General features: G+C 38.8%; 1 protein-coding gene across 1 annotated transcript; it reads left to right on the forward strand.

Moving 5' to 3' along the window:
• Window positions 1-339: 339 nt before the first annotated feature.
• On the forward strand, window positions 340-6,556 carry VCPKMT (valosin containing protein lysine methyltransferase). The gene is made up of 6 exons (XM_059057111.2): window positions 340-835; window positions 932-1,042; window positions 1,212-1,284; window positions 2,132-2,251; window positions 3,228-3,332; window positions 5,436-6,556. The coding sequence occupies exons 1-6, from the start codon at window positions 363-365 to the stop codon at window positions 5,448-5,450; spliced, it is 897 nt and encodes a 298-aa protein (XP_058913094.1). The 5' UTR covers window positions 340-362; the 3' UTR covers window positions 5,451-6,556.
• The last annotated feature ends 5,225 nt before the right edge of the window (window positions 6,557-11,781 follow it).

Genomic DNA, 11,781 nt, shown 5'->3' on the forward strand with positions numbered 1-11,781 from the left:
CACATTTTCAATAATTTGTGCAATTTAAGTTCCATAATCCCAAAGAATTTAAGTGATGTAAACTTCAGAGGGATAACTTTGTCTTCACCGTTAAACGCAGTCACAAGCTTCTTGCAACCATTTTTACCCATTCAGATGAAAAATTAGTAGCATGTTAGGAATTCTCTGTAAGCAGGATTATACCCATCCTTGGTAGGATCTTGGAAGCTGCCTTGATTTAAGGCCAGTAATTTAAAACAAAAAACAAAAACAAAAAACAGTGTAATCAACCTCCAACTAGATAAAAACACTCAGGTTGGCTCTGTCCGGAAAAGTAATTTAAACTGCCCGTTCGTTGAGGCAGACTTGTAATTTAGAGGAGAATGAGGCGGATCCGCGCGCCGGGGAAGCCTTGGCCTGCGGCTGGGCCACGCCGGTGGAACGGCGCCTTCCGGGCTTTGTGCCTTCGCGCACGCGCTATGGCGCCAACTCCGCCTCCTGGAGGCGCCGGGCCCCTTGCAAGGCGGGGCCCGGGGCGGTCGTGTGGGTGTGACGTAACTGCGCTCGACAGTCAGTGTTGCCGGGTGGCGATGGCGGCTCCTCTGGAGTCCTCCGGGGAGGACCAACTGCGGAACTTTGTGCGAGTTTTGGAGAAGCGAGATGGCACGGTGTTACGACTACAGCAGTACGGCTCCGGCGGCGTGGGTTGCGTTGTTTGGGATGCTGCCATCGTCCTTTCTAAATACCTGGAAACGCCCGGGTTTTCCGGCGATGGGGCCCACGCGCTGAGCCGGCGGTCGGTGCTGGAGCTGGGCTCTGGCACCGGGGCCGTGGGGCTCATGGCTGCTACCCTCGGGTAAGAGCTTGGCGGGAGGGGACGCCGCTTTTCAGGAAACCCCGGTTACTGGCTTCCCATCCTTGTGCCTACACCTCAGCCAACGTTATTTTATAGGGCAGATGTCATAGTCACCGACCTAGAGGAATTGCAAGACTTGCTGAAGATGAATATTAATATGAACAAGCACCTTGTCACTGGTTCTGTTCAAGCCAAGGTACTGAAATGGTTTGTATGGCCTTTCAGCTTGTTTTAAAATAACTATTTGTAGTTTGCTTTAAATTGTGTTTCACTAAAAGCATGGGGGACTTGCTGGGTCTTGTTTGTAAAACAGGGAAAACAGGAATATTTTAAATTAGCGAAACAACAGTTTAAAATATTGGTTGACATTTTTAAGGGGGGAAGAAATAGAAGACTTTACTTCTCCTCCAGACTACATCCTGATGGCCGACTGCATATATTATGAAGAGGTGAGTATTTAATAGTGAAGGCCCTTCCTTTAGAAGATTTAGTCCGTATTTGGTGGATTCTGAAGCACGCATTTCTTCGCATTTTAACATCTCTGAATGCGGGATATTTGTTCCATAGTTGATGACACAGTAAAGAGAAAATAAAGGTCACCAGGAACTACATATATACACTCATGATTAGCATAGAGGCCCATGAAGCATATTGAGAAAAGTGTTATGTGCATTTTGCGAAAGGTGTCTGTAAAATTTTTAAAGGATTTTGCCATTTGGATCTCCTGTAAAACACTAAGATTTCTTTTTTTTTTTTTAGTTATTCATAGTGAATGTGTTAATCATGACATTAATAATTAAATTGCATCATAAATAATTCATTGTTCTGTGGCAAGATTTATTATATTTATATAATGATTTTTTTAGAATATCAGTTTGTGTAGTGTTGTGGACATCACTCATTTTTTTCAATAATGAGCATTGAACCAAATTACATTCTAGTTAGGGTTGGGCTTGCTTTTGTAGGTAAATTGTTGATTGTTTAAATCCCAAGTTAAATTAGATTAAATTTTAAGAGTGCAGTCAATTCCTTTTGTTTATCCATGGGGACTCCAAAATGCAGTCACTTGAATCCTTTCTCTGGAAACTGAAATTAATATGGTGGTTGATTAGTTAAGAAGAGTTTACTAATCATCAGTTACAGAGCTGTAACTACATTTACTTGTTTGGATTGATTCAAAGATGGATGAATTGTAGGGAAGTTATAATTACCCCCTCCACCTCCCCTACTCCCTTTTATAGTAAACATATAAATTTTTTAAAGTCATAAACAAAAATCATATTCCTTTTTGAACAGTCTTTGGAGCCACTGTTGAAAACCCTAAAAGATCTCAGTGGATCTGAGACTTGTATTATATGTTGTTATGAACAACGAACAATGGGAAAAAATCCAGAAATTGAGAAAAAATATTTTGAGGTGAGTACTCTACTAGATCTATCTTTGTAGTGATTACCCTTCAGTGAGGCTATATGTGACTTTGTGTTCAAGTGTATTGTGGTAATTTTGAGTAGGGAAAACATTCTGCTTGTATGAACCCAAGGAGAGGATCCTTCACAGCACACCATTGTAATAACTGCCAACCTCCCTCCCCACCGCCTTTTTCATCTTTTCTGATTATTTATTTTTCTTTTCTAACTTGTCGATCTGTAAAACAATGTAAAATAATAATGTGACACCCTTGTCCTTCCTGAGAAAGTTTTCAGCGTTTCTTTATTAAACATGTTGCTGGCTTTTAGGAACATGTTAATGATGTATATATTATTTTTGGAGATTACATCGTAGAAACGTGATATGTGGTATCTTTTTATTTTAGTGTTCTCCACTGTATTTTTATGATAGCTTTGACCAGTGTATCCTACCTATTTTGAGGTTTTTCTTTTCTTTTTTTTTTTTTCTTTTGAAAGAATTAAAGACCCACAGGAAGTTGTGGAAGTAGTACATAGAATCCTATTTATCTTTCACCCATCTTCCTCCATTGGTCACCCAAGCCCTTTTTATGGGCAAAAATCCACCACATTACAAGTGACTCCTCATAGGGGTACATCTCTATAGCCCTGCAGTTTTATCCTCTGAAAGGGTTACTTTGGGTAAAGCGACTCTTCATGACTCTGCCTCAGATATATGATGAAATGTTTTTTTAATTTTTTATGTTTTTCTTGAATATGAAGAACGTTAATGAACTTATGAAATAATGTATAATTGAAAATTTTATTTTATTAATCAATTTCAGTTGAGTTAAAACATGTAAAATGCACATGTATCAAGTGCTTAGCTCAGTTTTTCATGTGCCCCTCCCCAGTCAGTACTCCAAAGGTAACCACCATTCTGATTTCTGTCACCACAGGATAGTTCATATTATTAACTATAAAGTATATCTTTTTAAAATTTATAGCTTCTTCAACTAGACTTTGACTTTGAAAAAATTCCTTTGGAGAAACATGATGAAGAATATCGAAGTGAAGATATTCACATTTTATACATCAGAAAGAAAAAATCGGTAAATACGTATTTGGCTTTTCATCCTCTGAAGCGATTTCATTAGCTGGACACTGTCTCTGAGCTTGTGTGTGATGTAGATGTTAATTTTCATGTGGGGAAACAGCTTTGATGATTCACTGAACTCAGGCACTAACTCTCAGTGTTAAGATTGCCTAACCTACCTGGCTTCAGGTTTTTCCTCTAAAATAAGGCAGGCCCCTTTTGTAAAGGTCTTTTCTAGCTGTAAATTATATAGCTTTATAATTGGGCATTACCTCAGACAAGGAACTTAACTATTATAAATTTCTGTTATCTGTTGGAGGTTTTAAAATGCCAGTTCTGTCCTTCGTGAACTCTCTCCAATCATTCATATGTTTTTTATGGTCCAAGTAAACTATAAAAATGCAGATCTGTCCAATAAAGAAAAATGCATTCAGTTAAGTAGAATTTATATATGTTCCCCTTTTTGGTTGCTTCCTTTACCTGTTATACTAATTACATTTTATGCACGTTGCCTCTCCGATGCCTAGAATTTGAACCTGTAGAAAGGAAGAATTGTATCTCATCCTTTTTTGTACTCCAGACCTTCTATATATGTGACTGGTATAAGGCAGGGGCAAGATCAGTTTTATGAATTGAGAGTGCTAAATTTACTTAGTTCCATTTGTTTCTATTATCTTTCCTTTGAATTTGTGATGAAGTTTTCTGATTATGTGAATTCTAGCCAAAAGCAAATAATGTGTAATTTTTGGAGTCAAGACTAGGTGTTGAGACCATAAGGAAAGAAGAGCAGTAAGTTTAGTAATTCAGATCAATTATTATGTGGCATGGCGCTAGAGACAAAAAGATAAATTTAAGATGGTTTATGCCTTAAGGGAGCCAGTTTTAGCTGAAGCTGTTGTATAGTTTTAAAAGTAGATTTTTTTTTGAGGCATAAAGATTCTGTTTTTCCTAAATATGAAGGCTTTTTTTTTCTTCAGAGAGTCATTTGTTTCTTTAACTTGATATAACTTACATACTATAAAGTTTACCCTTTTAGAGTTTACACTTCAGCAATTTTTAGTATATTCACAGAATTGGACAACCATCACCACTTTTTAAACATTTTCATCACCCCCAAAAGAAACCCCATACCTGTTAGCAATTACTTCTTTTTCCTGCCTCCCCCAGCCCCTGACAACCACCAATCTGTATCTCTGTGGATTTGCCTATTCTGAACATTTCATACAGATGGAATCACACATTATGTGGCTTCCTGTGTCCGGCTTCTTTCATTCTGCAATGTTTTCAAGGTGCATCCATGTTTATAGTTGAATAATATTCCTTTGTATAGCTATACCACGTCTTAGCCATCCATTCATCAGTTGATGGGCATTTCTGTTTCCACTTTTTGGCTCTAGGGAATAATGCTGCTGTGAATATTCATGTAAGAGTTTTTGTGTGGCACATGTTTCAAATCTCTCCAGTGTATGTATACCCAGAGTAGAATTGCTAGGTCATATGGAAACTCTACATTTAACTTTTTGAGGACTTCCCAAACTGTTCCAAAGCTACTATACCATTTTCCTTTCTCACCAGCAATGTCTGCAGGTCCCAGTTTCTCCACATCCTCACTAATACTTATTGTTGTCCATCTTTTTTATTGTAGTCATCTTAGTAGGTATGAAGTGGGTTTTATTCCCCTAATGACTGATGATATTGAGTATCTTTTTTACTGACCTTTTGTACATCTTTACAGAAATCCTTTGCCTATTTTAAAATTGAGTTGACTTTTCACTGTTGGGTTGTAAACATTCTTTATATATCCTGGATACTAGACCCTTACCAGATATATAACTTCCAAATACTTTCTCCCATTCTGTGGGTTGTCCTTTCATTTTCTTGATAGTATGTCCTTTGAAGCACAGAGGTTTTTAATTTTGATGATGTCCAATGTATCTGTTTTTTCTTTGGTTGCTTGTACTTCAGGCATCATCAAAGACCATCTCTAAACATTATGCATGGCTGTTCATTTGAATTGCATTAGCCATTACTAGGAATATTACCTAGTATTAAGTACCTGGTAAATACTTAATTTACGATACGAAATCAGTGCTTTAAGGTTTCCATTTTTTTCTTATAGAAATTTCCATCGTGAAATCTAGTCATCTTACCCAAGCCTCTAACAACGTGGGTAAGCTAACATTGTGAATGGAGCATGTGAATACAGCATGGGAAGATGTGTTCACAGGTTTTTCCAGCATGTCCTTAGGGATACCATATATAGACAACAACCACGGGCTGCCTGCAGTACGAAAAATGATTGACTGACTGTCTACCTGCCAGTGGGCCTGAAATCCAACTTAGTTTACTTTTAGCTCGGCATCAAGTTCTGCTTAAAAGAAATATGTTTCAGTCACTCCTCAAATAAAAATAGGTACAGAGGTTAGCCTAAAGTCTGCCAAAAATAGTGAAGTAGCATGGTTGACTTGGCGTATTTTCAGGAAACTAGAGATAAGTTGATCCGGTTTCTAAAGAGAGATATCAATTTCTATTTAATAATGTTTAAATTCAAATCAATAAAGTTTAGCTTGTCTTCAAGATAAATTTAAAAGAAGGTTTTTATTTTAATGTATTTATGCAGTGGTTTTTATTGTTAAGTATCTTCCACTTCATTGCTTTTACGATAATTTTAATACTTGTGTTCTTCTACTTTAAAAATAACGAAAATACTGTTTTGTGGCCAAGTTCTATGCTTTTCCTTCACCATATTGACTACAGTATAATTTACTATGTGAGTTAGATAGTAGATTATACCGTTGTCAGTTGATAGAGATGAAAGTAAGATATCGCGAGATCGGGTGGGAGGAAAAGGAATCTTTACAAAATTGTTTATTTGAGAATGGAGTGAAAATAAAAAGTCCAGCTTCAGGCTCTTGCGTTTATGTGGCTCATGCACGTTTCCTCATGTATAGCTTCCAGGAAAATGCCGCTAAGGTCACTGGTGTTAACTTGTTTATATGAAACAGAGAAAAGTATTTAAATGACTACAAATGTAGTTCTGTATACATTTATCAAATGATTTTGATTCTGTGTGGTCTCTGTTTTATGTTCTCATGAGAATCATCTGTTCACAGACTGATCTATCAGGGCTTCAGTCGCATGGTTCCAAAGTGTAATGGTAACCAGATGGAATTCTGGTATTTACAGGCATTGGTGCTAGGCGGCACAATTTATATGTTAAAATAAACATTGTTTTTGAGATCCTGTGACTTTGAGAATGTTTCAGAAATAGCTTTTGAGAAAATGAACATTTAAAGATGGTGACGGTGACCGGTTTCCAGAAAGAGCAAAAGCAGCTGTAGAGAAATTAAAGGTTGACATCAAGAGAACAGTTTTTCCTTCAGGCTTGCTTCAGTATTTAATGTTCTGCTGTTTTTGTTTTTTGTTTTTTGTTTTTTTTAAACTGCTCTTAGCATTTCATTAAGCAGCTTACTAAGCAGTTAGTGTAACCTAAGTATATGATACTTTTTTAGTTACAGGTAATACCAGGTATTACTAGTCAAGTCTTAGAACAAACGACCACTTTCTGGCTTGTTTCATAACATTATAGAACTTGGTAGAAATTAGTTTAACATTGACCAGCAGTAGTAGTCCATCCAGATTCCTCAGATACCTTTCACCCTCCCCCCGTTTTCACTGTACTTCTAAAAAGAGTTGCTGTGGGTCTTGCCTGAAGTGCCCTTGACAGTCCTGTAATGAAAGCCCAGATCCTTTACCTCAGACAGGTGACCATACACCAAAACTTTCTGGAGAGGTTGGGCTGAAGTCAGCCTCTTTGCAACTTAGCCAGAATCACACCCTTGCTTGTGTGTGCTTCCTCTTCTTTCATGTCCTATTCCCACTCCCTTACTTGTCACCTCCTTAATAAGTCACTTGCATACATTCATTGTCATCTGTTTCTGGGGAACTGACCTAATGGTACTGACTACAGAATTAAGTAATTTGTAACAGAAAGTCAAGTGAGTTTTGTTATCTTATTCTGGAATAAGGCCAAAGCAGAGGTTAAAAGGTGCCAATCCCCACATTCTAGGATCAGAGAACCACAGTGATTAAGACCAGTAAGCACTGCAGGGCTTACTGAGGGGTGCCAGATCAGATAACACGTGCTGTCACTAACCACCATCCCACAGACACCTGGGGAGGCCTGGGAGAGGTCTTCTTTTGGAGAAGTGCAGTGTTGGGGAAAGGGATTTAGTCCTTTGAGCTCTCATGAGGGAGGGAACAGAGTGCATCTGTGCTCAGAAACCACAGGAGGGAGACCTGAGGGAATAACTCAAGACCCAGGATGCCTCCAAGAAGGGGAGACCAGCACCTTTTCCACCTGGTTTGGTTGTCTTTACTCAGCAGATGAACACATCTGTTTAATCCCAGAGCATGGGAATGGAATTGGAGAGGCACTGTGGGAACTGTCAGGCAGAGAGGCATTAGAGATGGATGGTGCCATCCTGAGGACTTTTGCAGCAACATGGGGAGGTTAAAAGGCAGGTGGTGCAGCAGATGAGTGAGGTGTGATGCCACTGTCTGGGGGTCAGCCAGAATATAGGCAACTTTGAAATCTCAGTGGACTGCCAGGGCCAGGAGGAACTGCTCAGGAATGGGCCTCTGGTCTTCCAGGCGAGTGGGGGTTGCCGCTGTGCACAATGAAACCCATAAGCCGCTTACCACAGTGCAGTGATGGCCAATTAGAAAGCCACCCCTAGGTAAGGCGCTGCTTCTCAAACTAGCTGTACATGGAAAACTAAAAGCGGGCAAACCATGTCCAGGTCCCATCCCAGTCCAGTTAAACCAGAGGCGTGGTATTTTTGGTGAAGGGCTCTGGATGGTTTTAATGTTTAGCCTAAATTGAGAACTACTGCAATAAAGAAACCTCTTCTAGCATCTACCTCCCAAGAAGAGAGCAAAGAAAAGGAAAGAGAAGTATAAAAACCATCTGTGATTAAAGTGGGTCTATACTTTAAAGGGAGGGAAAGAGCTTTGAATCGGATGTGGCATTTTCTATGAAATAGGTTTTAAAATAAACAGGGCTGAGTTTTAGAAACTAAATATCTGAAAATTTAGAGAATCTGGCTGAGAGGGTAAAGGTGATGCTACTCAAGAGTAAGGGGGGGGGCTTCCTTGGTGGCGCAGTGGTTGAGAATCCGCCTGCCGATGTAGGGGACGCGGGTTCGTGCCCTGGTCCGGGAAGATCCCACATGCCGCGGAGCAACTAAGCCCGTGAGCCATGGCCGCTGGGCCTGCGCGTCCGGAGCCTGTGCTCCGCAACGGGAGAGGCCACAACAGTGAGAGGCCCGCATACCGCAAAAAAAAAAAAAAAAAAAGAGTAAGGGGGAATTCAAGAGCTGGGAAAAGAAAATTGTTACAGGTGTAGCCTCCAGTGACTATATATCAGTTATAACTCTGAAGTCTTTTAAGGTTACATAGCTTTAAATCTTAACCTTCTATAGTTCATAACCAAGGGTCATGGATCATATGTTTGGTGAACTTGGGAGTGAAGTTAGGTTATTTAAAATTATTTTAAGAAGTATTAATAATCCAGAGTGACTGTTAGTAGGGCTTTTTACACAGCATACCTAGTTTCCTTGTTAAATGATGTCACATACAGTGTTAACTCAGACTACAGACATTGTATTCATTTAAAGAAAAGTATGGGTCTTAGAAATATGACTGTTGTTCCTAAGGTTCCCTGTAGATGGCATTGCTTGACTTTGTCTTTAAACAGTTTATAGACAGGAAGTTGTTAAAATAGAGTATTTTGAGATGGAATCACACTTGCATTTTAAAGGTGAAGTAAATTAGATTTTAAAGAATAAATGTACCTATTATGAGTTGCTTTCAGATTATGTGGTTGTCTTAGTTCGTTTGGGCTGCTATAACAAAGTACCATAGACAAGGTGGCTTATAAACAACAAATTTATTTCACAAATTTATTTCTCACAGTTCTGGGAGGGTGGGCAGTGTAAGATCAAGTTGCCAACTTCCTCATAGGCACTTGTATTATTGTAACCTCACAGGACAGAAGGGAGAAGGGACTCCCTGGGGTCTCTTTTAGAGGGCACAAGTCCCACTTATGAGAGCTTCACCCTCTTGACCTACTCGCCTCCCAAATGCCCCACCTCCAAATACTATCACACTGAGGGACTAGGTTTCAATATATGAATGGGGGAGTGGGGGGAGTACAAACATTCAGGCCATAACAATAGTGTAAGTGAAAAGGGATTTTTTTCTTATAAAATTGTATTTACCTTTTTATTGCATTTTGATACGTCTTTTGAAGTTTTGACTGTCATTCTTATAGCTGCATACATTGCAATTCATAAACCATTTCTCTGCTATTGATATCTTCCATGAGAGACAGACATTGCAAAGTTCTAAAAATTAAATTCACCTTGAAAGTACCTTATATATAATGCATGATCTTACATCTGAGGTACTTGAAACTTCTAAGTAATTTCAATTAGTTTTTCAAACCAGTATACCTTCTTCACTAGAGTAGTAAGTAGCTTTTACATCAAAAGAGTAAAGCTCTGTCTTTGGCTTTATCACAGTTCTATAACTGATATTTGACTTTCAGTTTTAATTTTTCCTCAGGGAACATCAGGATTTGAAAGAGTTTTGTTTTTTGGGGTTTTTTTTGGTTTTTTTTTTTGCGGTATGCAGGCCTCTCACTGTTGTGGCCTCTGGACGCGCAGGCCCAGCCCAGTGGCCATGGCTCACAGCAGCCCAGCCACTCCGCGGTATGTGGGATCTTCCCGGACAAGGGCCCAAACCTGTGTCCCCTGCATTGGCAGGCGGATTCTCAACCACTGCGCCACCAGGGAAGCCCTGAAAGAGTTTTCGATTCACTGATAATAAACATTTCAAAAGTAGAATATTCAGTTTTCATACCGTAGAGACCTTCAGGCTATATTTGAATTAGAAGAAGTTTGTGGCAACAGAATTTTACTGAAAATTAATCAGGTAATGGAAAGAAAGAGTTTTCACTTTAAATGATTTTGGGTAGGAAAACAAATTCTGAAACCATTTTCACCAGTTAGGTTAAAACTTAGGTATTTGAGGTCATTTAAGACATTGTCTTAGGTCTTTTTGTGTTGAAGTTCTGGTAAAGATCTAGTGAGTCCATCAACTGTGAGATACATTTTATGTAATTCATTACTAATAACATAGTTTTCAAATAATAGGTTTTAAAATATGTTAGAGCAGATTATCTCTATGATAATGTTTTTCTCACGAGCATTCTGAAAACTAACAGAGCACAAGCCTTGAGGCCAGATTATCTGGATTTAAATCCCAATTCCACCATTTACTTAGCTCTGTGACTCTGTGCCTCAGTTTCCTCCTATGTGAGGTGAGGATCATAATAAATTGCCTCCTAGTTTGCCGTGGGGATTAAATCAGTTTAATACATGGAATATCTGGCACACAGTAAGCCTTCAATAAATGTTGTGATTATACTAGAGATGAAATTACTTTACATCAGGGGATGGGAAAATGTAATAATGCAAGTATGTGTTGCAGTGCAAAATCTGGGCATCTTTTTTAGAGTATAGATCCCTTATGAGCATCATTGCCTCATCATGGTGGGAATGGCACCTGGGGTGGGAGGAGCCTGAGAACATTGTTGCACAGTACTGTTAGTTGAACAAGTAAGCAATTTAGAAAGAAGAAAAAGATATAGTGGAAGGAAAACCTTTGTTCGCTGTTCATTTTTATGGTTTTAAAGCAAGTGCCATGAGCATTCAGAGGCCAACAGAAACAAAGGAAATCGTCATTTCCAAATAACGGAGCCTGGGCTTGCTGGCTGGAGCTCCAAGATTCCACCATCCTGGACCCTTAGCGAATTTTTCCTTCTGTGGTTCTTATCTGTATTAAACTGAGACCAGATAAGTAGTAGATAAGTGGCACCAGGTCATTTTTTCTGAAGTCTAGGGCTTGATGTATCTGCTTAATTACTTTCAGAGTTTAGATGTTTTCATTCTAAAAGAGCAAGATGACTATAAAGTACTTGTGTAGCAGTTGCCTCCTGGATAAACCATCTTTTACCATGTAATCAGTATATATGATGGGTTGCAGGAGCTTAGTTTAACTAATCCCTCAGGCTGACTATGTCTGTACCAACAGATAAGAAGGAGAGTCAGAACCGTGAATTGTATCTGCTTCTCCGTCAGCCAGAGTGAAATAGCACAAGTGCTTAACTGCATTATATTAAACTTTCAAGATCTTTTTGTTTGCAGTTGATGGAAAAGATTGTCATGAACACTAGATAGCTGGTCTTAATTTTTAGAAACATCTACTGCTTACCTGTAATACACTAACTTACTTTGGTGAAGGATAAGTTCACACTTTTTAATATTCACAAGGTTAGAAACAATGATATTTCTTCTTTGCAAAACAAAATTAAGGCTTTTGAAAAAGAGCTGTTCTAAATG

This window comes from Kogia breviceps, chromosome 3 (assembly GCF_026419965.1).
Source record: "Kogia breviceps isolate mKogBre1 chromosome 3, mKogBre1 haplotype 1, whole genome shotgun sequence".
NCBI lineage: Eukaryota > Metazoa > Chordata > Mammalia > Artiodactyla > Physeteridae > Kogia > Kogia breviceps.